This window comes from Coregonus lavaretus, assembly GCF_964263955.1.
Source record: "Coregonus lavaretus genome assembly, chromosome: 10".
Lineage (NCBI taxonomy): Eukaryota > Metazoa > Chordata > Actinopteri > Salmoniformes > Salmonidae > Coregonus > Coregonus lavaretus.
This window is the reverse complement of record NC_139997.1, coordinates 17,164,454-17,190,744: the sequence shown is the minus strand read 5'-3', so window position 1 is coordinate 17,190,744 and position 26,291 is coordinate 17,164,454. Positions and strand designations below refer to the sequence as shown.

Below are 26,291 nucleotides of genomic sequence, written 5' to 3'. Positions count from 1 at the left end.
AAACAACAAAATGATACATGAAGTCCTAAGGTTAACAAACACAAACCTCTCCGGAACAAGATCCCACAAATCACAAGTGCAAAACAGGCTGCCTAAGTATGGTTCCCAATCAGAGACAACAAGCCACAGCTGCCTCTGATTGGGAACCACCCCGGCCAACATAGAAATACATGATCTAGAACCTGACAAAGAAAATTCAACATAGACAATCCACACCCTAGCTCAACATATAAGAGTCGCCAGAGCCAGGGCGTGACACCCACATTTTGGCAGTCTGCCCATTTTGTCATCCCATTGGTCGATTTCAATCTCGTTCCACAGTGACAAATAACTATGATGTCAAGTTTATAATTCTCCCCAGAATTTGCCTTGCTTTGATGCTAAGTTATGTCATTGCGACATGCTGTCCACATATCCATCCCTTTATACAAACACATACACACATACACTGAAGAGCAACTTTTCTAAGTTTGCAGTCAACCCATTGTTGTTTTATGCAAAATAACTGAGACTGGATAGGACACACCGAGAGACTTATGCAAATGACTCGATCTGCCTGTGTGGGGTACTAAAAAAGGTAAATGTTCCTCCACTAACGCACTTAGGCAAATGCAGATGAGCAGTAGTTGGTTTGTGAAATTTCTATCCCAATACCAGCATATTTTTTGAGAGAAAAAGGACATATTCACATAGTGCTATCTAAACCAGTGAGTGGAACAATTCTTCAACCCAGGTAATTTGTATTTATTTATTTTGTATTCAAAATGTATACATTACCTGTTCAAGTTTTACATACTTATATTCAATGTAATATAAAGCAAAAAAAAATGAGCCATTTCAACAAACTTTGAGTGTCTGTTGACTTGATTCATATGGTTTTGACTGAGTTCAGATAGGGAGGAGAGCTGGAGTAACTGTGGTGAATAGTGAATGGGGATACCCACCAACTTATGAATATTATAACAGCAATGACATGTGGGAGAAAATTTGAAAGTACGCTGCATTAGAATAACCTCCATATAATTTTACTGGTAGAGCTGTGTGCTGCACTGTCCCAGCGAAGTTACAATCCTTTAGGAAAATCAGCAGTATTTATCATTACAGATATTAAGATGAGCACAGATGGTGTAGAACACTCGGAGGCTCACCATGAACAAGCAGGTAAGGCTGTTTCACCTGATTTTCGATGTTTATTTTCAATTTGTTTGTCGCTATCCCTTGTCAGGTGTATCTGAACAAATTATGATGAAATATATCTTGGTAAGTTATGATGTAAACATTTCTCCTCCATTGCACCTACTAAACTTTCTTCTTTGTGATGGTGGTGTTTAAAACAAAATAGCCTTACAGAAAGAAAGTACATTTCTGCTTATTCGTATGTTTAGACTGTCCTACAAACATTTCACTTCAACACTTATTTGATCACTTTTAGTATAACAATATGATTTTGGGAAGACGTGGATATTAATTGAATTACTTTGTTATTATTGAATATTAATAATTTGTAATTACAAAATATCTCTGAGGAATCATTTTGTGCTTAGTGTTCCTGGATGGGTGATACATACTTTCATACATATTTGTACTGAAAAGTGTCTCATTTAGCTTTTTAATGAAAATGTGTAATTGAAACAGACACATTATTTACTGAAACATAACACCCCCAATAACACTGAATAGTACAGAAAATGTTTTTGTGTCTTTTTTTTACAAACATTTTGTCATGGATTTTGGATGCAAGGGTATGTGGAGCTTCCAGGCTGAGCATGATTGTTATTTAATCCTAAAACCTTATTTCTGAAGTTATGGCGTATCTGGACATTTGTTTTATTAGCTTTAAGCTATATTTTCCCCAAACTCTCTAGTATTTATCAAAAACACTGTAAATGTGTCTCAGCATTTCTTCTACAATCCTTTACTGATAAGTGGGGCATTAGGGTGCGTTGATAACCACACTGTGAATTACTATTTCTCAGTATAATCTTTCTGGTTGAAAGAACCTTATCAACAGAAAACATCTCCCCCAATTACACTTTACTATGAACAAGTGTTTCTAAAATAGGATGTGTTGATTCTGTCAGTTGGAGGCTCTACCAGGATGTGCTGTCTGTACCTCAAGCTGTTTGCAGAGAAGCTGCCACAGCCCCAGGCTATTAGGTGACATGGAAGAGGTGGTGAAATACGGAACAAACTCAATGAAAATGTGGAACTTGGATTCAGAGAGAGCTGCAGAGTGTATGGAAGTGAATTCATTGTTTTAATTTTTGGACATAATCTGACAAAATCTGCTTTTAATCAAGTTCCATCATGATGTTGCCTCAGCTTCATTCCTATTATTCAAGCAAATCACTGTAATACAATTGGGATCATTTGAAGACATTATGAGTAAAAACACTGGCAAATGTGTTGAGACAACTCAAGAATGAATGTTAGTAGAACTTTCCTGCCCCAAGGTTGAGTAACCTTGAAATCAGTGTGCAGCACCAGCTGGTTGCGTTAACCTTTCAAGTTGAATCAACTTCACCTCATAGGATCACATCAGGATCACACCCGATATTAATTTCATATCATCTAACACTAATAGCCACAACACTACGCAAGACCATCAGGTCAGAGAGGAAAATATCACTATAATTTTACCCTGATAGCAATGTTATCATGAATCCTTTCACACAGCTTACAGTTAATTGTTTTATTGTGTTATTTTTCAACACAAATTAACCCGAATTAATCAAACAAATTGACTCCCTAATTGATTTTTAAAAAAAAAGGTCTGTAGGAAGTATAAATCAGTAAAATAGTTCTCTGTGTGTTAATTATACCTTTGAGAGGATGTCCCCTAAGCAAATACTTGAATAGTTATTGTATAATATACTACAGCATGGAGACCTTTTATCTGTTTCAAGTGTTAATGTCACATGCACAAGTACAGTAAAATGCCTTCCTTGCGAGCTCTAAACCCAACAATGTAGTGATTAATAACAATGTACAGTGCATTCGGAAAGTATTCAGACCCCTTGACTTTTTCCACATTTTGTTATGTTACAGTCTTATTCTAAAATGAATTAAATTGTTCTCTCCAGAGATATTTAAGTCCGGACGTCCGCAGGTAGCCAACAGGGTGTCCAGGCGAATCGACATGTCCACCAGTTGATCAAAGGTTAGGTTGGTGTCCCTGCAGGCCAATTCCCGACGCACGTCCTCCCTCAGGCTACATCTGTAGTGGTCGATGAGGGCCCTCTCATTCCATCCCGCGTTGGCAGCCAGTGTCCGGAAGTCCAGTGCGAACTCCTGCGCGCTCCTCCTCCCCTGTCGAAGGTGGAATAGACGTTCACCCGCCGCCTTACCCTCTGGTGGATGATCGAATACTGCCCTGAAGCGGCGGGTGAACTCTGCATAGTTGACTGTGTCGCCGTCTATTCCCCCCCACTCGGCATTGGCCCACTCCAGCGCCTTGCCGGACAGACAGGAGATGAGGGCGGACACGCTCTCGTATCCCGAGGGCGCCGGGTGGATGGTTGCCAGGTAGAGTTCCACCTGGAGCAGGAAACCCTGACACCCGGCAGCTGTGCCATCATAAGCGCTCGGGAGCGAGAGCCGAATCCCACTGGACCCCGGAGATGAAGCGATGGGCATAGCTGATGGTGGTGGTATCGTCAGAGGAGGTGTAGACCAACTTCTTCTTTCCCATCGCTCCACGGTTTTCACCACCTGTTCCATGGCGGTGCCGAGAGCCTGGATCATAGCCGCTTGTTGTTCTACGCGCTCTTCTATTGATCCAGCTGGCACCGCCGCTCCTGCTGACTCCATGTCTAATAGGTGCGTTATTCTGTCAAGGCGACGCGTATGCGGTAGGCGAAGTCAAGAGCAGGACACCGAGCTACTGGCAGAACTTTTACTAGATTCAGTGCAACAAAACAAAGTACACTGGCAACCTCGAACAGCAAGGGAAAATAACAACACCCGCACACAAGGGCAACTGCCGCAAAGACCAAAACAATAACGCACAATACACAATGAGACACAGAGGGTATTAAAGGGAACACAATCAAACATAATGGGAAACAGGTGTACACAATAAAGACTAAACAAGACAAACACCGAAACATCGATCGGCAGCAGCTAGTACTCCGGGGACGACGAACGCCGAAGCCTGCCCGAGCAAGGAGGAGGAGCAGCCTCTGCTGAATCCGTGACAATTATATGGAATTAAACCCAGTTCCATTATAGTTCTGGGTCTGGAGTTAGTGCTCTATTCAATCTGTAAAGCTGAAACGTTCCTGATTCTGCAATATAAATTTAAAGATGCACTATGCAGAAATTGCTCCACCATTTCCTGGTTGCTAATTCTAATAGTTCGCCAAGCAAGTATAGTGTAGAGAATCATTTTACCATCTAAACCGCTGTGAAATATATTTTCCATAACCCAAAATATTGTATTTTCAGCTGTTTGAAGATGGTGTACAAAACCGAAAGTAAAAGACGCAAAAACGAAACTTAAGAACCTGAAGCATAGAAATAGCCACATAGAACAGATCCACCGCTTCTTAGACTTGCTTTCAATGAGAATGACAGATCTATGTGAATTTTGTCGGGTTGCCCAAAAAGTTACATATTACAGCTTTAAAGGTAATTTCTGATTGAGCCAACATATGCAGCGTTTACCATGAATGCAGTCTTTGCTAAACAAGGAACATTGCCTTTAAATTTCAATCACGCTGTAAAAATGAATTTCCGCAACTCGGATTGAATAGAGCCCTTAGTCAGTGTGTGTAGTGCACCTGGGGGTCTGTAAACATTACAATGGAAGGGCCTGAAAAGGTTGCCACGGCTACGCAGCTGATTTGCATAGCTTGATGATTTCCATACTGGAAGTTTGGCCTCCGAACATGGTGGTAGGGGGGAGATTTCCATACTGTGGGTCGAGCAGGCACATCGCTCGCCACAAACTCCCAGAGGTCCCATTTGAAATTCAAATGAGGGAAGATTACCTGGCACAGTAGACCTTTGCACTCTCTGTCTGTCATATGGCATTGTTGTATTGAAGGGAGGGTGCCAGTGTAGGGTTCATATGATCATAACCTTCTTAATCACTCCATATGGTGGTTAGTCATCCATATGGCTGTGTTGAATTTTTTACATTATACCCCTGATGAGGATAGATATGAATAGTGCCAAGAAAATGTCTAAAATAAACTCTATCTTGTGTATTATTATCCTACATATTGATAAAATTGAGGGCGCACTTGCGAGGCACTAGTTTCTCTGTATGTTGTTTATTATAACACGTTATAATAAATGTCATGAAATAACATTTATAAACTATTTATAAACTATTCATAAACAAATATTTCATAATTTGTAAACATTTATCAATAATGATAAGTGTTACGAGCGTATCAATTTATAAACATTTATAAAAAGTATGATCATTTATAATGCATTTATGAACATTTAAAAGCTTTTATAATGTCTTATTCATGAAAGTTATTATAAAGGGATTAATGATTTTCTTATTATTCCCTCTTGTAGCTTAATTATCAAAAACCCTCCATACCAGTGATGGGCAACTTTGATGGGGGTGGGGGCCACAAAAAATCTGAACTCATCATGAGGGGCCGCAGTGGCTCGCGCTCTGCGTACCCACATCCATACCCACACATGCAGTCAGAGCCGGCCCTAGCCCTAAGTTTTAGAGTTCTTTTCCTGCAATTTTGCCATGGAAAGAAGAGAAAATGTTGTACTTTTAAAGCAAGTTTACTGCAATTCTACACATTTTTGCCATGGGGCGGAGAGAAGATCTTGCAATTTTATAACACATTTTAAGGAATTCAACTCATTTTTCCATGGGGCGGAGAGAAACATGGGGCCGCCAGTTGCCCATCCCTGAGCCATACTGTTATCCAGAGCGCTACTTCATGTGTAGGCCTATTCTTAGAAACAGAAAGTAGTTTAACCCAGTGGAGCCCTAATATGCTTGGTGACAGGTAGGACATTGTAATATTTGACTGTCTAATATTTTATATTTCTTTCTCCTGCAGACATTGAACAAAGACAAGTGAGTATAGAAAACACATTTAATTCTAACTTCAGATTAACTTTCCATAAGTGGGAATGAATTAAAGTGGGAGCAGCTTTCCGTCTGAGAACAGATTAATAGTAGGACATTACAGGAAAACCATGTTTATAATTTATTAGATATAGAAAAACTTGAAAGGTTTTTACTTCATGCCATATGTCTCGAGACAATTGGTACTTGTAAGATTTCGTAACAAAAACATTGATTGTGATGTCCGTCAATACTGAAAGTAATGTACTATAGTCTGTTTAAATAATGTAATAATAACATCTGCTATCATATTACATGAACTGAATAGACTGCTGGACAGTTAAACTAAGATCATTAAATTTTTCACACAACTGTTTATATACCTCAAAATGTCCACCTATTATTATAACCTATTACCTATAAGTTATTCCTAAACTATGTCTATCCATTTGGCATTGGGAGATTGTTAGAGGTTTATTGTTGTAGTCCTGGGGGTTACAGAAACTGCCTTGAGCCCCGGCTGAGACATTTGCATACTGCACTGCCCGATGGGAATTGTGTTTATCACAGTTTGTATCTTGTTTAACAAGTGCAGCAGCCTAACCCAACCGGTCCCCCCCCCCCCCCCCCCCCCCCCCCACACACACACACACACACACACACACACACACACACACACACAGACACAGACACAGACACAGACACAGACAGACAGACAGACAGACAGATATATACACACGCACACACACACAGACACTGTGATCTATGACAACATAGGCCAAATGTCAGCCTGGTTGTTCCATGTCAATTATTCACACCCAATTGATATCCCGATTTCCGTTGAAAAGGACAAGAGAGTGTTAATGGACTGTTATTCTTCTAAAGACAATGTCAACATCAAACAGCAGGAAGTAGGAAAGTGAGTAATACTGTCATGTGATTGGTTCTCAGATCAAGACAGAGGACCTCAATGACTCTCCCCATGCGGTCTCATCACAAAAAACATGTCACCTGACACAAGGATCCCCAATACCTGGTGGCCAGGCTGGCCAGCTATCAGTGGTAGGTCACGCATCTTCTGTCTCAATAGATCAACCCTCCCGTTGTCCTAGGGTCAAAATGACCCGCCACTGTGTTGAACCAACTTTATTTAATTTTTATATTTTTTGGATCATTTGTGAGAAGGAGGCAGTGATACTTTCTTTAAAGTCTCACTGACTCCTTCTCACAAATGATCCCAAAAATATAAAAATTAAATAAAGTTGGTTCAACACAGTGGCGGGTCATTTTGACCCTAGGACAACGGGAGGGTTAAAATAGGAGTGCTGTCCTAGGATCAGTTTGACATTTTAAATCATAATGTATACGATTATATGGACAGGCGGGACCTGATCCTAGATCAGCACTCCTACTCTATTACGCTTGATACAGTGCCTTCAGAAAGTATTCACACCCCTTTACTTTTTCCACAGTTTGTAGTGTTACAGCCTGAATTTTAAATGGATTAAAGTGAGATTTTTTGTCATTGACCTACACACAATACCCCATAATGTCGAATGTGGAATTATGTTTTTCTACATTTTTACAAATTAATAAAAAATGAAAAGCTGAAATGTCTTGAGTCAATAAGTGTTCAACCCCTTCAAGTCACATAATAAGTTGCCTGTACTCACTCTGTGTGCAATATGAGTGTTTAACATGATTTTTGAATGACTACCTCATCTCTGTACCCCATACATACAATTATCTGTAAGGTCCATCAGTCGAGCAGTGAATTTCAAACACAGATTCAACCACAAAGACCAGGGAAGTTTTCCATTGCCTCGCAAAGAAGGGCACCTATTGGTAGATGGGTATAAATAAAATGAAAAGCAGACATTGAATATCACTTTGAGCATGGTGAAGTTTTAATTACACTTTCGATGGTGTATCAATACACCCAGTCACTACAAAGATATGTACTTCCTAACTCAGGTGCCTGAGAGGAAGGAAACCGCTCAGGGATTTCACAATGAGGCCAATGGTGATTTTAAAACAGTTACTGAGTTTAATGGCTGTGATAAGAGAAAACTGAGGATGGATCAACAACATTTTAGTTACTCCACAATACTAACCTAACTGACAGAGTGAAAATATTCCAAAACATGCATCCTGTTTGCAATAAGGTACTAAAGTAAAACTGCAAAAACAATCAGCAAAGAAATTTACTTTATGTCTTGATTACAAAGCGTTATGTTTGGGGCAAATCAAATACAACACATTACCGAGTACCACTTTTCATATTTTCAGCCATGGTGGTGGCTGCATCATGTTATGGGTATTCTTGCCATCGGCAAGGACTAGGGAGTTTTTTAATGATAAAAAGAAACAGAATAGAGCTAAGCACAGGCAAAGTCCTAGAGGAAAAGCTGTTTCAGTTTTCTTTTCAGCAGACACTGGGAGACAAATTCACCTTTCAGCAGGACAATAACCTAAAACACAAGGCCAAATACACACTGGAGTTGCTTACCAAGATGACATTGAATGTTCCTGAGAGGCCTAGTTACAGTTTTGAGTTAAATCGGTTTGATTGAAGAATTAAAACAATTATAATGAGCAAATATTATACAATCCAGGTGTGCAAAGCTCTTCGACACTTACCCAGAAAGACTCACAGCTGTAATCGCTGTCAAAGGTGAATTTAGCATGTATTGACTCAGGGGTTTGAATACTTATCTAATCAAGATATATTAGTGTTTTATTTTCATTAATGTTTTACAAATGGTTGAATTTTTCTTCCACTTTGACATTACATAGTATTTTGTGTAGATAACAATTAAATCCATTTGATTCCCACTTTGTAAAACAACAAAACATAGAAAAAGTCAAGGGGCGTGAATACCTTCTGAAGGCATACAGTGAGGGAAAAAAGCATTTGATCCCCTGCTTATTTTGTACGTTTGCCCACTGACAAAGAAATTATCAGTCTATAATTTTAATGGTAAGTTTATTTGAACAGTGAGAGACAGAATAACAACAACAAAAATCCAGAAAAACGCATGTCAAAAATGTTATAAATTGATTTGCTTTTTAATGAGGGAAATAAGTATTTGACCCCCTCTCAATCAGAAAGATTTCTAGCTCCAAGGTGTCTTTTATACAGGTAACGAGCTGAGATTAGGAGCACACTCTTAAAGGGAGTGCTCCTAATCTCAGCTTGTTACCTGTATAAAAGACACCTGTCCACAGAAGCAATTAATCAATCAGATTCCAAACTCTCCACCATGGCCAGGACCAAAGAGCTCTCCAAGGATGTCAGGGACAAGATTGTTGTCAAGAGTGCTGTAGGTGGGTGTAGTGGTGGAATCAAGCGCAGGACACCGAAGTATAGTCCAAAAGACTTGAGTAATATTTCCAACAAGGAAAATATGAACACACTTGCCCGAAGGCGAAATTACGCACGAAGGCGACAAAATAACGGCGCACGAAACATGTGCGAAAATGCTCCAACGTAGTGGAGTGAAGCTCAACCGAGCGAGAATGCAACAAACAAGCAACACAACGACAGCAAATAATACAATAACACACAACACTAGACAAACACAACGAGTAACTTATAGGACACTAATTACGCTAAACGAGAAACAGGTGTCACAACAAACAGACAAAAGCAAACGAACATGAAACATACAACGGTGGCAGCTAGTATTCCGGAGACAACGAACGCCGAAGCCTGCCCGAACAAGGAAGAGAGGCAACCTCGGCCGAAACCGTGACAGTACCCCCCCCTTGACGCGCGGCTCCAGACGTGCGCCGACTCCGGCCTCGGGGACGACCAGGAGGACGCGGAGCAGGGTGCGTCGGGTGCCCACGATGGAATTCCGTCAGGAGAGACGGGTCCAAAATGTCTCTCCTCGGCACCCAGCACCGTTCCTCCGGACCGTACCCCTCCCACTCCACTAGATATTGGAGACCCCCCATCCGACGTCTCGAATCCAAGATGGACTTCACGGAGTACGCCGGTGCCCCCTCGATGTCCAATGGGGGCGGAGGAGTCTCCCTGATCTCACTTTCTAGGAGTGGGCCAGCTACCACCGGCCTGAGAAGAGACACATGGAACGAGGGGTTAATACTTTTATATTCAACAGGTAGTTGTAATTTGTAACACACCTCGTTCAACCTTCTCAGGACTTTAAATGGCCCTACAAACCGCCGACCCAGTTTCCGACAGGGCAGGCGGAGGGGCAGGTTTCTGGTAGAGAGCCAGACTCGATCACCAGGTGCGTACACCGGTCCCTCACTGCGGTGGAGATCGGCGCTCGCCTTATGACGTCGGAGGGCCCGCTGCAGGTGGACGTGTGCAGCGTTCCATGTCTCCTCCGAGCGCCGTGCCCACTCATCCACCGCAGGAGCCTCGATCTGGCTCTGCTGCCAAGGTGCCAGAACCGGCTGGTAACCTAACACACATTGGAAAGGGGTTAGGTTAGTGGAGGAATGGCGTAGGGAATTCTGGGCCATCTCGGCCCAGGGAACGTACCTTGCCCACTCCTCCGGCCGGTCCTGGCAGTATGTCCTAAGAAACCTACCCACATCCTGGTTCCCGCGTTCCACCTGCCCATTACTCTCCGGGTGGTAACCCGAGGTGAGACTCACCGAGACCCCCAACCGCTCCATAAAGGCTCTCCAGACCCTGGAGGTAAATTGGGGACCTCGATCAGACACAATATCCTCGGGTACCCCGTAGTGCCGGAACACATGGGTGAATAGTGCCTCGGCAGTTTGCAGGGCGGTAGGAAGGCCCGGCATGGGGAGCAAACGACAGGCCTTAGAAAACCGGTCCACAACGACCAGTATAGTGGTATTCCCCTGAAAAGGAGGAAGGTCAGTAAGGAAATCCACCGAGAGGTGAGACCATGGTCGTTGTGGAACGGGCAGGGGTAGTAACTTACCCCTAGGCAGATGTCTAGGCGCGTAACACTGGGCGCACACCGAGCAGGAGGAAACATAAACCCTCACATCCCTTGCCAACGTGGGCCACCAGTACTTGGCACTAAGACAGTGCACTGTCCGGCCGATACCAGGGTGTCCAGAGGAGGGTGACGTGTGAGCCCAATAGATCAATCGATCCCGAACCTCGAGCGGAACGTACTTCCGACCCTCCGGGCATTGCGGTGGACTAGGGTCGGTGCGTAACGCCCGCTCGAGCTCAGCATCGACCTCCCACACTACCGGTGCCACCAGACACGACTCCGGCAGTATGGGAGTGGGCTCCACGGACCTCTCCTCCGTGTCATACCGCCGAGACAGTGCATCTGCCTTACCGTTCTGTGACCCAGGGATGTACGTGATCTTAAATGTAAACCGGGTCAAAAACATATTCCATCTCGCCTGGCGAGGGTTCAGCCTCCTCGCTGCCCGGATGTACTGCAGGTTACGGTGGTCCGTCAAAATGAGGAAAGGGTGTTGAGCCCCCTCAAGCCAGTGCCTCCACACCTTTAGGGCCTGTACCACGGCTAACAGCTCCCTGTCCCCTACGTCATAGTTTCGCTCCGCCGGACTGAGCTTCTTGGAATAAAAAGCACAGGGGCGGAGTTTAGGTGGCGCGCCTGACCGTTGTGAAAGCACGGCTCCTATACCGGCCTCAGACGCGTCCACCTCTACCTGAAATGGCAAAGAGGGATCCGGATGCGCCAGCACCGGGGCCGAGGTAAACAGGTCCTTCAGCCTCCCAAACGCCCTGTCCGCCTCGGCAGACCACCGCAGACGCACCGGACCCCCCTTCAAAAGAGACGTGATGGGAGCTGCCACCTGTCCAAAACCCCGGATAAACCTCCGGTAGTAATTCGCAAACCCCAAAAACTGCTGCACCTCCTTCACAGTGGTTGGTGTTTGCCAATTACGCACGGCTGACACCCGGTCTACCTCCATCTTCACCCCTGACGCAGACAACTGATACCCCAAAAAGGAGACCGACTCCTGGAAAAACAGACACTTCTCTGCCTTAACATACAGGTCGTGCTCCACCAGCCTCCGCAACACTCTGCGCACCAGGGCCACATGCTCGACACGGGTAGGCGAGTACACGAGAATGTCATCTATGTACACAACCACCCCCTGCCCCTGCATGTCCCTGAAGATCTCATCCACGAATGATTGGAAAACTGACGGAGCGTTCATCAACCCGTATGGCATGACAAGATACTCGTAATGGCCCGAGGTGGTACTAAAGGCTGTCTTCCATTCATCGCCCTCCCTGATGCGCACCAAGTTGTACGCGCTCCTGAGATCTAATTTAGTGAAGAAACGCGCCCCATGCAATGACTCAGTCATGGTCGCAATCAGCGGGAGTGGATAACTGTACTTCACCGTGATCTGATTGAGACCACGATAATCGATGCACGGGCGTAAACCACCATCCTTTTTCTTCACAAAAAAGAAACTCGAGGACGCAGGGGAAGTGGAAGGCCGTATGTATCCTTGTCTCAGAGATTCGTCTATGTAAGTCTCCATAGCTTTCTTCTCCTCCTGAGACAGAGGATACACATGGCTCCGTGGGAGCGCAGCTCCTGCCTGGAGGTCTATCGCACAATCTCCCTGCCTATGGGGCGGCAACTGCGTCGCCCTCGACTTACTAAACGCAATAGCCAAATCCCCATACTCAGGGGGAACGTGCAATGCGGGCACCTGGTTTGGACTCTCCACCGAGGTAGCCCCTACGGAAACGCCCAAACATCGACCCACACACTGGGCAGACCACTCCATCAGAGCCCTCTCCTGCCATGAAATAAATGGGTTATGGGTACTCAACCAGGGCATGCCCAGCACCACCGGATACGCAGGCGAGTCAATCAGAAATAGCTGAATCATCTCCTGATGACCCCCCTGCGCACACATCCTAAGTGGCGCAGTGACTTCCCTGATCAAGCCCGCACCCAACGGACGGCTATCTAGGGCATGAACGGGGAAAGGGACATCAACAGGAAGAAGGGGAATCCCTAACGCTAAGCAAAACTTCTTATCAACAAAATTCCCAGCCGCGCCTGAATCTACCAGCGCCTTATGCTGGGAATGAGGTGCTACCTGTGGAAAACTCACAGGTATACAGAAATGTGCAACAGAGAGCTCTGGGTGAGTGGGGCGCCTACTCACCTGGAAGGAATCCCCAGTGCGGGACCTGTCGTCCTCTCCCCTAGGAGGCCATCCCCAGCACCTAGCCGCGGTGTGTCCTCCCCGACCACAGTTGGTGCAGGAGATAGACCCCCTAGAAAGCCGACCCCTCCTCTCTCTAGCGCCAGCGCCCCCGAGCTCCATGGGGCACGGCTCGGAGGCGCTGGAGGGTGAAATGGACGGACCCCCCTCGGGACGTCCGCGGGTAGCTAGCAGGTTATCCAGCCTGATGGACATGTCGACCAACTGGTCGAACGAGAGGCTGGTGTCCCTACAGGCCAGCTCCCGACGGACGTCCTCTCGTAGACTACATCTGTAGTGATCGACGAGAGCCCGCTCATTCCACCCTGCATCTGCCGCTAGAGTCCGGAATTCTAGGGCGAACTCCTGGGCACTCCTCCTCCCCTGCCGGAGGAAGACCAGACGCTCCCCCGCCGCTTTCCCCTCCGGGGGATGGTCAAACACCGCCCTGAAGCGGCGGGAGAACTCGTCGTATGTGATGGTGTCCGCGTCGATCCTCCTCCACTCCGCGTTGGCCCATTCCAACGCCTTCCCGGAAAGGCAGGAGATCAGGGCGGACACGCTCTCATGTCCCGAGGGCGCCGGGTGCACGGTGGCCAGGTACAGCTCCACCTGGAGAAGGAATCCCTGACACCCGGCCGCGGTCCCATCGTAGGCCCTCGGGAGCGAGAGTCGGACTCCTCGGGGTTCCGGTGCGGGAATGGGCTGACTGGCCGATGGTGCTGGCAGGGAGGATGGCGGTGGAGGCGTCCCCCAGCCTCGGATGGTGGTGATCACCTCCTGCAGTGCGGTCCCCATCTGCAGGATCTGGTCACTTTGTTCCCGGACCTTGTCCTCCAGCGTCGCCTGGGCTGCTGCGGCTCCTGCTGATTCCATTCTTAAAGGTGTGTTATTCTGTCAAGAGTGCTGTAGGTGGGTGTAGTGGTGGAATCAAGCGCAGGACACCGAAGTATAGTCCAAAAGACTTTAGTAATATTTCCAACAAGGAAAATATGAACACACTTGCCCGAAGGCGAAATTACGCACGAAGGCGACAAAATAACGGCGCACGAAACATGTGCGAAAATGCTCCAACGTAGTGGAGTGAAGCTCAACCGAGCGAGAATGCAACAAACAAGCAACACAACGACAGCAAATAATACAATAACACACAACACTAGACAAACACAACGAGAAACTTATAGGACACTAATTACGCTAAACGAGAAACAGGTGTCACAACAAACAGACAAAAGCAAACGAACATGAAACATACAACGGTGGCAGCTAGTATTCCGGAGACAACGAACGCCGAAGCCTGCCCGAACAAGGAAGAGAGGCAGCCTCGGCCGAAACCGTGACAATTGTAGACCTACACAAGGCTGGAATGGGCTACAAGACCATCGCCAAGCAGCTTGGTGAGAAGGTGACAACAGTTGGTGCGATTATTCGCAAATGGAAGAAACACAAAATAACTGTCAATCTCCCTCAGCCTGGGGCTCCATGCAAGATCTCACCTCGTGTAGTTGCAATGATCATGAGAATGGTGAGGAATCAGCCCAGAACTACACGGGAGGATCTTGTCAACGATCACAAGGCAGCTGGGACCATAGTCACCAAGAAAACAATTGGTAACACACTACGCCGTGAAGGACTGAAATCCTGCAGTGCCCGCAAGGTCCCCCTGCTCAAGAATGCACATATACAGTGGGGAGAAGAAGTATTTGATACACTGCCGATTTTGCAGGTTTTCCTACTTACAAAGCATGTAGAGGTCTGTCATTTTTATCATAGGTACACTTCAACTGTGAGAGACGGAATCTAAAACAAAAATCCAGTGTCACGAACGTCGATAGATGCGGACCAAGGCGCAGCGTGGTAAGCGTACATACTTTTATTTAAGTACACCACACGAACAAAACAACAAAACAAACGATACGTGAAGTCCTGGGTTGAACACAAACCTTCCGGAACAAGATCCCACAATGACTAGTGAAAACAGGCTGCCTAAGTATGGTTCCCAATCAGAGACAACGAGCTACAGCTGCCTCTGATTGGGAACCACCCTGGCCAACATAGATCTAAACGATCTAGAATGAGAACATAGAACAACTAACCATAGAAAATCCACACCCTGGCTCAACAATTAAGAGTCCCCAGAGCCAGGGCGTGACAGTACCCCCCACCCCCCCCCCCCCCCCCCCCCCCCCAAAGGCGCGGACTGCGACCACGCCAACCAAACACAAGAGGGTAGGAGCCGGGTGGGCATTCCGCCTCAGAGGCGGATCCGGCTCCGGGCGTGACCACCACTCTCTCTCTACCCCCCCATAGCGCCCCTGGTCTGGTCTGGCCCTGCTGGCCGGAGCTGGACTGGACATCGGTGGAACGGATTGCTCTGGCTCCGGTGTGGAGCAGCTGACCGGTGCCGGACCAGGCACCGGTGGAACAGGCACGGACCGTGCCGGACTGACGACGCGCACCACTGGCTTGGTGCGGGGAGCAGGAACGGGCCGGACCGGGCTGACGACGCGCACCACTGGCTTGGTGCGGGGAGCAGGAACGGGCCGGACCGGGCTGACGACACGCACCACTGGCTTGGTGCGGGGAGCAGGAACGGGCCGGACCGGGCTGACGACGCGCACCACTGGCTTGGTGCAGGGAGCAGGAACAGGCCGGGCTGGACTGGGAACACGCACCATAGGCTTGGTGCGGGGAGCCGGAACGGACCGGGCTGGACTGGGAACACGCACCATAGGCTTGGTGCGGGGAGCCGGAACGGGCCGGGCCGGACTGTGGAGGCGGACTGGAGGTCTGGAGCGGAGAGCTGACACAACCCGTCCTGGCTGAATGCCTACTTCCACACAATATGTGCGAAGCATCAGCACAGGACGTACAGGGCTGTGTACTCGTACTGGCGTTACAGCACGTGGCACAGGCGCAGGATATACAGGACCGAGGAGGGGTACTGGAGGCCACGAGCGTTGAGCCGGCACACTCCGTCCTGGCTGCATGCCCACCTTAGCACGACACGTGCGTGGTGCTAGCACAGGACGTACAGGACTGTGCCGGAACACTCGCGGCACAGTACGTGGCTCCGCATAACACGGAGCCTGCCCAGTCTCACGCTTTCTAGCCTGAGTACGGGGAGTTGGCTCAGCTCTAACTCTAGGCTCCGCCAACCACCCTTTTAGCCCCCCCCCAAAAAAAAATTTATTGGGGCTGTCTCTCGGGCTTCCTCCTCGGCCGGTACCCTCTGCGTTGCCGCTGCTCCTCTTTGTAGCGCGCCTCCACAGTCTCCTCCCAAGGACGGCGATCCATTCCGGCCTGAATCTCGTCCCAAGTCCAGGATCCCTTCCCGTCCAGGATCTCCTCCCAAGTCCAGGCTGTCTGTTCCTGGACACGCTGCTTGGTCCTCCTTTGGTGGGATCTTCTGTCACGATCGTTATAAACAGCGGACCAAGGCGCAGAGTGGTAAGCGTACATACTTTATTCAATTAACGTACTTGACACACGATCAAAACAAAACAACAAACCAAACGATACGTGAAGTCCTAGGTTAATACACCAAAAGAAACCTTACGGAACAAGATCCCACAAATAACTAGTGCCAACAGGCTGCCTAAGTATGGTTCCCAATCAGAGACAACGAGAATCAGCTGCCTCTGATTGGGAACCACCCTGGCCAACATAGAAAACACGAACTAGAACACAACATAGAAAATCACACATAGAAAATCCACACCCTGGCTCAACATATAAGAGTCCCCAGAGCCAGGGCGTGACATCCAGAAAATAACATTGTATGATTTTTAAGTAATTAATTTGCATTTTATTGCATGACATTAGTATTTGATCACCTACCACCCAGTAAGAATTCCGGCTCTCACAGACCTGTTAGTTTTTCTTTAAGAAGCCCTCCTGTTCTCCACTCATTACCTGTATTAACTGCACCTGTTTGAACTCGTTACCTGTATAAAAGACACCTGTCCACACACTCAATCAAACAGACTCCAACCTCTCCACATTGGCCAAGACCAGAGAGCTGTGTAAGGACATCAGGGATACAATTGTAGACCTGCACAAGGCTGGGATGGGCTACAGGACAATAGGCAAGCAGCTTGGTGAGAAGGCAACAACTGTTGGCGCAATTATTAGAAAATGGAAGAAGTTCAAGATGACGGTCAATCACCCTCGGTCTGGGGCTCCATGCAAGATCTCACCTCATGGGGCATTAATGATCATGAGGAAGGTGAGGGATCAGCCCAGAACTACATGGCAGGACCTGGTCAATGACCTGAAGAGAGCTGGGACCACAGTCTCAAAGAAAACCATTAGTAACACACTACGCCGTCATGGATTAAAATCCTGCAGCGCATGCAAGGTCCCCCTGCTCAAGCCAGCGCATGTCCAGGCCCGTCTGAAGTTTGCCAATGACCATCTGGATGATCCAGAGGAGGAATGGGAGAAGGTCATGTGGTCTGATGAGACAAAAATAGAGCTTTTTGGTCTAAACTCCACTCGCCGTGTTTGGAGGAAGAAGAAGGATGAGTACAACCCCAAGAACACCATCCCAACCGTGAAGCATGGAGGTGGAAACATCATTCTTTGGAGATGCTTTTCTGCAAAGGGGACAGGATGACTGTATTGAGGGGAGGATGGATGGGGCCATGTATCACGAGATCTTGGCCAACAACCTCCTTCCCTCAGTAAGAGCATTGAAGATGGGTCGTGGCTGGGTCTTCCAGCATGACAACGACCCGAAACACACAGCCAGGGCAACAAAGGAGTGGCTCCGTAAGAAGCATCTCAAGGTCCTGGAGTGGCCTAGCCAGTCTCCAGACCTGAACCCAATAGAAAATCTTTGGAGGGAGCTAAAAGTCCGTATTGCCCAACGACAGCCCCGAAACCTGAAGGATCTGGAGAAGTTCTGTATGGAGGAGTGGGCCAAAATCCCTGCTGCAGTGCGTGCAAACCTGGTCAAGACCCACAGGAAATGTATGATCTCTGTAATTGCAAACAAAGGTTTCTGTACCAAATATTAAGTTCTGCTTTTCTGATGTATCAAATACTTATGTCATGCAATAAAATGCTAATTAATTACTTAAAAATCATACGATGTGATTTTCTGGATTTTTGTTTTAGATTCCGTCTCTCACAGTTGAAGTGTACCTATGATAAAAATTACAGACCTCTACATGCTTTGTAGGTAGGAAAACCTGCAAAATCGGCAGTGTATCAAATACTTGTTCTCCCCACTGTACATGCCCGTCTGAAGTTTGCCAATGAACATCTGAATAATTCAGAGGAGAACTGGGTGAAAGTGTTGTGGTCAGATGAGACCAAAATGGAGCTCTTTGGCATCAACTCATCTCGCCGTGTTTGGAGGAGGAGGAATGCTGCCTATGACCCCAAGAACACCATCCCCACCGTCAAACATGGAGGTGGAAACATTATGCTTTGGGGGTGTTTTTCTGCTAAGGGGACAGGACAACTTCACCACATCAAAGGGACGATGGACGGGGCCATGTACCGTCAAATCTTGGGTGAGAACCTCCTTCCCTCAGCCAGGGCATTGAAAATGGGTCGTGGATGGGTATTCCAGCATGACAATGACCCAAAACACACGGCCAAAGCAACAAAGGAGTGGCTCAAGAAGAAGAACATTAAGGTCCTGGAGTGGCCTAGCCAGTCTCCAGACCTTAATACCATAGAAAATCTGTTGAGGGAGCTGAAGGTTTGAGTTGCCAAACGTCAATCTCAAAACCTTAATGACTTGAAGAATATCTGCAAAGAGGAGTGGGACAAAATCCCTCCTGAGATGTGTGCAAACCTGGTGGCCAACTACAAGAAACGTCTGACCTCTGTGATTGCCAACAAGGGTTTTGCCAACAAGGGTTTTGCCACCAAGTACTAAGTCATGTTTTGCAGAGGGGTCAAATATTTATTTCCCTCATTAAAATGCAAATCAATTCATAAAATATTTGACATGCGTTTTTCTGGATTTTTTTGTTGTTATTCTGTCTCTCACTGTTCAAATAAACCTACCATTAAAAATTATAGACTGATAATTTCTTTGTCAGTGGGCAAACGTACAAAATCAGCAGGGGATCAAATACTTTTTTCCCTCATTGTACAGCCCCAGGCCCAATGTTTAAAATCACGTAAAGCTATGATTATTTATCATTTTCTAAGAATAGGAGGGAACGGTCATTCTGTAAGCAAGGCATTTGTTTGGTTGTTTTTTGGTTTACATCCAGGTCTCTCAACGAGACTCACCTGGAATAAAGAAAGATTAAAAAATGAAAAATCTAAGATAGTTTTTCTGTTTCCACAGGAACTCCCCTCCCTCCACACCATGCAGCAGCTGGTGCTTATGCCAGCCTCTCACCACCTCTCATCGCCCTCCTCCTTCCTCCTCTCTCAGACACAACACACAGGGCACCAAGGTACACATGAACATCCAAATGAAAGGGTTGCAATATTACGTAAACCTTCCCAAAGTTCACAGGTTTTTCTAGATACAGTATACCAGTTTGAGGACTCAAAAAACCAGGAGAGAATAAGCAGGGAGGGAATCCTCCAACTGGGAATCCTTCAACCAGGGTTTCTGAAAAATCTGGGAAGTTTGGGAAAGTTACAATATCTATGATACTTCTCTAAACAAATTGTATCAATAACTGTTTTTTTCCCCGTGTAGCACTTCTGCAGCAGAACCTCCACAACTTTCCCACCCAGAGCCAGTCAGGTCTCCTGCAACACCAGCCTGGGTTAGCACTGACACCTCAGGTAAAAAATCACACCTCTTTCACCAGTTGACATTATTAGCTGTATGGAAGAGACAAAGAGATGTAAGTCAAGTGACCACATTTGCTGAGAAGATTAAAGGACAACAATACAGGTCATGCATCCGGATCCTTAAACTTGATAACCGAATTAACCGTTTACAGGACATACCATGAGAGGGATAAGGATTTACAGTATCATAGAACTTTCACTGACATCAGTCAGATATACACTGAGTGTAGAAAATATTAAGAACACCTTCCTAATATTGAGTTCAGAGCCGGTCCTTGCCGTTCTGCCGCCCTAGGCGAGACCCCGCAAAACTAGAATAGTCCCAGTAAGCAAATTTACATTGAAAATACGTTTAAAATACGTATTTTCCAGACGGTGAAGTTAGGTTCAATTTAGGTTCTCAATGAAAGGTGAAAATACGTATTTTCCGCACGTTTAAAATACATATTTTACAGGAAGTTGAAAAGGCATCTTTTCCGGATGTTGAAAAATACGTATTTTCCGGACGTTGAAATCATGTTCATTTTCAGTTCTGAATGAAAGTTGAAAATACTTATTTTCCGGTTGTTGAAAATACGCATTTTCCAGATGTTGAAAATATGTCTTTTTCGGATGTTGAAATCAAGCTAATTTTTGGTTCTGAATAAAAGTTGAAAAGTCGTCATTTATAGACATCTATGTTTGGGCCAAATCAAGGCTGGTCCAGACAGGACAAAATCTGAACCAAACATAGATGTCTATGATTGGTCAGATTTGGTCCAGACCGGACAAAAGACCAATGTCCGTGGATGTGGAAATAAAGGCCGGTCCGGACTGCACCAAAAAAAGATGCCAAAAAGGAGTCGGCTTCGGTCCGTGCTTACTGAGGTGTAGCCTACAGTGTTGCCTGAAATTGAATTTTATGAATGCCCATCTATGTGGTAAGCCTACCGTTTGTAAAAAAAACACAAAAAAATGATGTCAGGTCTGGACAGGACCAAGAAAAGACGTTGGCTCGTGCTTACTGGGGTGTAGACTACCATGTCTGCCCGCAATGGAATTTTATGAATGCCCATCCATGTGATAGGCCCACCATTTGTAAAACAGGTCGTTGCATTGGCTTTATTATTCCTGATTCCTGTGACTAATCAATTTGGCTATTTAAGCTCTGAATATCAGCTACTCAACTTTATCAGGAGTTATGGTGAGCCTATTTGCAATGTGTTCTTTTTCGCTATGATCAGCTTGTTAAAAATTTACGGATACAAACTTGAAACAACTGATCATGAAAATGATGTGAAAGTCCTGTACTTCATTTGTGATTGTCCATATTTTCCATTTTACTTTGTCCTGTCCTAGTTTTGGGATATGTTGTTTGTTAACATGACAGTGCATTTTTTATTTGATTGGGTGCCATTTAGGTTAGGCTATTTGATCGGAGAAACCTGCATGATGTAAAAAGTGTCAGTCTCATTACATTGTCATACATTTTATCTCCAGCCTGTAGGCTACAGAAAAGGCCACATACTCGTTCTACCATATCCTATACGTGCTACATGATTTATGTTACATGATTTTATTGACAGAACGTTGGTGGAGTGCCGCAGTGATGTGTCTCTCCAACAGCACCCTGGAGAGGCGCGCTGTGAATGGACAAGCAAAATATTTTGCGCCCCTGCCTTTGACAGTGGGCACTGCTTATCACATGGCGGCATCAACGCTCACCAAAAAGCCCTTATGCCGCTGGTTGAGAGAAATAGCCATTGATTGGGAACAAAATTAGGCCTATGTGAGGTTTTATGTGTTGTTGGAGGTGCGTCTTGGTCAGTTTAACTTTGAAAATGCCGCCCTCGTCAATCTGCCGCCATAGGCGGACACCTAATCCTGCCTAATGAGCGAGCCGGCCGTGAATAAGTTGCCCCCCACACCCCTTTTGCCCTTAGAATAGCCTCAATTAGTCAGGGCATGGACTCTATAAGGTGTCGAAAGCGTTCCACAGGGATGCTGGCCCATGTTGACTCCAATGCTTCCCACATTTGTGTCAAGTTGGCTGGATGTCATTTTGGGTGGTGGACCATTCTTGATACACACGGGAAACTGTTGAGTGTGAAAAACCCAGCAGCATTGCAGTTCTTGACACAATCAAACCTGTGCGCCTGGCACCTACTACCATAACCCGTTCAAAGGCACTTAAATATTTTGTCTTGCCCATTCACCCTCTGAATGGCACACATACACAATCTATGTCTCAAATGTCTCAAGGATAAAAAATCCTTCTTTAACCTGTCTCCTCCCCTTCATCTACACTGATTGAAGTGGATTTAAAAGGTTACAACAATAAGGGATCATAGCTTTCACCTGGATTCACCTGGTCAGTCTATGTCATGGAAAGAGCAGGTGTTCTTAATGTTTTGTAAACTCAGTGTATTAATGAGGAAAAATGAAGAGAACATTTGCATAACACAATAACATGTTCAATTTCCGTATGAACAAGGTTTCTAACACTGCTATAATTTTCACACTTTTTATCATCCATTTAACCATATTTCTCCTCACCACTGTGTTCCTTAAAGGCCATGAGTCGGTCGGGCCTGACGTCGTCGGTCATGGAAGGACACCTGGACATGTCCCACCTGCAGGTCCCCAAACACATCGGGGCCCCCCAGCAGGACGATCCCAGTGACCTAGAGCAGCTGGAACAGTTTGCCAAGGCCTTCAAACAGAGACGCATCAAACTGGGCTTCACCCAGGTACAGACTGAGGGCCACCGGCTCAAAATACAATACAGCTTTATTTGTCTTTTTGCTGTTTTGTTTTTTCCCTAACCCCTGGATACCACACATACCGGCAGTGCCGTTTCTAGGCATTAGTGAAATAAGCAGCCTCTTAGGGCCCCGCAGCCGAACCCCCAAAAAATTCAATAAAGATAGTTTTATTTTTATTTTTAGGAAGTCAGTGGGGGTCTCAACTTATTGTTAGTTAGGATAGTAGAATACACAACGTGCAATTTCGAAATTTGGTAGTGCATCAGCAGTTTTCCTCTTGTTATGTCAGTCACTGACAGTCACTCAATAAATCCTTGTCAGCTAACATTTGATAGATTGCTAGGTAAGTTAGTCTAGCAATCAAATCTCGCTTAGGGCCCCCAAAATGCTAGAAACGGCCCTGCATACCAGTACACTAACACAGGTGGCTAGAAGCCACAGAACAGCACCCCTGGAGCAGGTTAGGGGTTAAATGTCTTGCTCAAGGGCACAATGGCAATATGCAGCACCTGAGGAAGGCCCTCAAAATTGTCAAAGACTCCAGCCACCCTAGTCATAGACTGTTCTCTCTGCTACCGCACGGCAAGCGGTACCGGAGCGCCAAGTCTAGGTCCAAAAGGCTTCTCAACAGCTTCTACCCCCAAGCCATAAGACTCCTGAACAGCTAATCATTGCTACCCGGACTATTTGCACTGCCCCCCCACCCCCACCCCCCTCTTTTACGCTGCTGCTACTCTGTTTATTATCTATGCATAGTCACTTTAACTCTACCCAGATGTACATATTACCTAAATTACCTAGACTAGCCGGTGCCCCCGCACATTGACTCTGTACCAGTACCCCCTGAATATAGCCTCCCTACTGTTATTTTATTTTACTGCTGCTCTTTAGTTATTTGCTTTTATTTTTTTACTTAACACTTTTTTTTAAACACTTCTTTAAAAAATGCATTGTTGGTTAAGGGCTTGTAAGTAAGCATTTCACTGTAATGTCTACACCTGTTGTATTCGGCGCATGTGGCAAATACAATTTGATTTGATTTGATATTCCGATTCTCACTCCCACCAGATATTTTCCTGTCAGCCCTGGGATTTGAAGCTACTGCCTCACTCTGATTACTGATATGCCACCTAACTTCTGTACTTGGTGTACCTGCTCACTTTGAAATAATCAACTATTGAAACACACACAGTTCAAAGACAGTACTGAAGTGACTTACGTTTTCTGTAGTCAAAATACTTAAAGGAGATCAATAACATTATTATTTGAAGGTTTGCCGTAATCAGATTCAAATATATCCTGTCTGTGTGTGTGTGTGTGTGTGTGTGTGTGTGTGTGTGTGTGTGTGTGTGTGTGTGTGTGTGCGTGTGTGTTCCAGGGTGATGTAGGCCTGGCTATGGGGAAGCTGTATGGGAATGACTTCAGCCAGACTACCATCTCCCGCTTCGAGGCACTCAACCTGAGCTTCAAGAACATGTGCAAGTTGAAGCCGCTACTGGAGAAGTGGCTGAGCGACGCAGGTATTATAGTGTATAACAATATATTTTGTAGATGTCTTTACACACTTGTACAGTATATTTCTACGTCAAGAGGATATTTATTTAATTGTATTGGCTAGAAATTCCTTTTAGATAAAATGTATGTTGGTAAATCATGTTCACTATCTCTTTCCACATCAGAGAATTCTCCCTCTGACTCTATGGCCAACGTTGCCTCTCTACCACCCCTGATCGAAGGCTATGGAAGGAAAAGGAAAAAGAGAACAAGCATTGAAACCAACATCAAGCTCACCCTGGAGAAACGCTTCCTTAACGTGAGTTAACTCTGTCCATCACCTAATGTTGTCCCCTGCACTTCCAACCATAAATACATAATTTAGGAACTGTTGATATAAGTCGTATTTGGGTGTTAAGGAGCGCGGTTTGGGGGATCATGTTTCGAAGGAGGTATGACTCGACCTTTGCCTCTCCTGAGTCTGTTGGGGAGTTGCAGCGATGAGAGAAGATCGTAATTGGATCGTAATTGGATTTCACGAAATTGGGTAGAAAAAAATAAAATGCTTTTCCATGCAGGGAGCAAAACAATTCTCCATCATGCACATTGTTGTGACACTTGAGTGACTACATAGCAGCCATTTTTAGTTAGTTGCAATGGTGATACATATGATATGGCTTATTTTAAGACATTATAGAAGCTCATGCATGCTTATAATAAGTAATAAGCATTATACCTGCAGGCTTTATAGTTAGCTACCAAGGTTTATTTTCAGAACGCCAAGCCCAACTCAGAGAAGATCACAATGATCTCAGAGCAGCTACATATTATATGCCCTATTATAAGACATTATAAAGGTTCATTCATGCTTATAGCACCTACAGTAATACCAATATACAAATGTTTCTATTCAGAACCCCAAGCCTAACTCAGAGGAGATCATGCTGATCTCAGAGCAGCTGTCTATGGAGAAGGAGGTGGTGCGTGTGTGGTTCTGTAACCGCAGACAGAAGGAGAAGAGGATCTACTGCCCCATGTCCACCTCACCAATGAAACCACATAACTTCCACTCCAGAATGGTTAGCCTTAAATCTCTCAGTTATAATGTTTTGGGGAAATGTTGTATGTTTTTTTCCTGATGTTAAAGTGGCCAGCTCTGAATATGTACAGTAGCTCTATATTTTCAAGTCAGTTTGAAAGCCTATACACTCTGCCAAAACACTACACAGTTACAGTCACACACCCTTCTAGATAACTTGAAACAGTCTAACCAGGTCTTGTGTCTTTAGGTAGCATAGGCTAGCTAGTGCTTTCGCCAATTTGCTTCAGGCGGCTGTTGTGCGACTGTGGCAAAGTCGATTTTAGTTAGGGACCGTCAATAAATTACACAATGTAAATGGGACAATATTTTCATGTTGCCCATCTTTTAGTTGTAAATGCTTTCAATATTTTTATATGAATTTCTACAGTTAATATTTGGTTTGAGGTTTTTAAGTCATTGAAATTCAGAGCTATTGACCTTTTAAAATATTGTCTCATGTACATTGTGTAATTTACTGATGGTCCCTAACAAGCCCCATAGGGATATCATGGGCATTATGATTGGGTCACGTGCAGCTGCACTCCAAATTGATGATTACTTGGGTGCTTCCAGCTGTGGGCATGTGGGCAGGGTTGAAATAAACCCAACCCAATAAAAACTGTTACGGTACCCATCATTCCGTGACATTCCATTTGTTCCTATAATCTCGCAAATATCAGTTTTGGATGAGACTGACTTGATGACCAAAATCGTAATATTTACACTTTGTAGTCAATTTTGACACTAGAATAAATGTTTCTGAATCCTATTGATAGCACATAGGCCGTTTTCAAAACAATACGTTTTGGTATATTAAAAGATTTGTGTAATAAAAGAGTAGTGTAATAGTAAAGCATTATGTGCACTACAACATTTTCAGTACATTGTCTTGTGGTTTTTTTCACTAGCCTTTATGTAACACCCTGTTTCAGGCCTCCACATCCAGATCATACAGCCCTTTTGCTTCAGGAGGAGGCAAGTG

General features: G+C 45.4%; 1 protein-coding gene across 1 annotated transcript; it reads left to right on the top strand.

Annotated features, from left to right (window-relative positions):
- Window positions 1-1,149: 1,149 nt before the first annotated feature.
- LOC311135848 (POU domain, class 2, transcription factor 3L-like) lies at window positions 1,150-25,526 on the top strand (the record flags this gene model as incomplete). The annotated part of the gene is made up of 8 exons (XM_084169876.1): window positions 1,150-1,161; window positions 19,530-19,641; window positions 19,893-19,981; window positions 22,543-22,719; window positions 24,113-24,254; window positions 24,414-24,547; window positions 25,143-25,307; window positions 25,518-25,526. The coding sequence occupies 8 exons, from the start codon at window positions 1,150-1,152 to the stop codon at window positions 25,524-25,526; spliced, it is 840 nt and encodes a 279-aa protein (XP_084026002.1).
- Window positions 25,527-26,291: the final 765 nt, after the last annotated feature.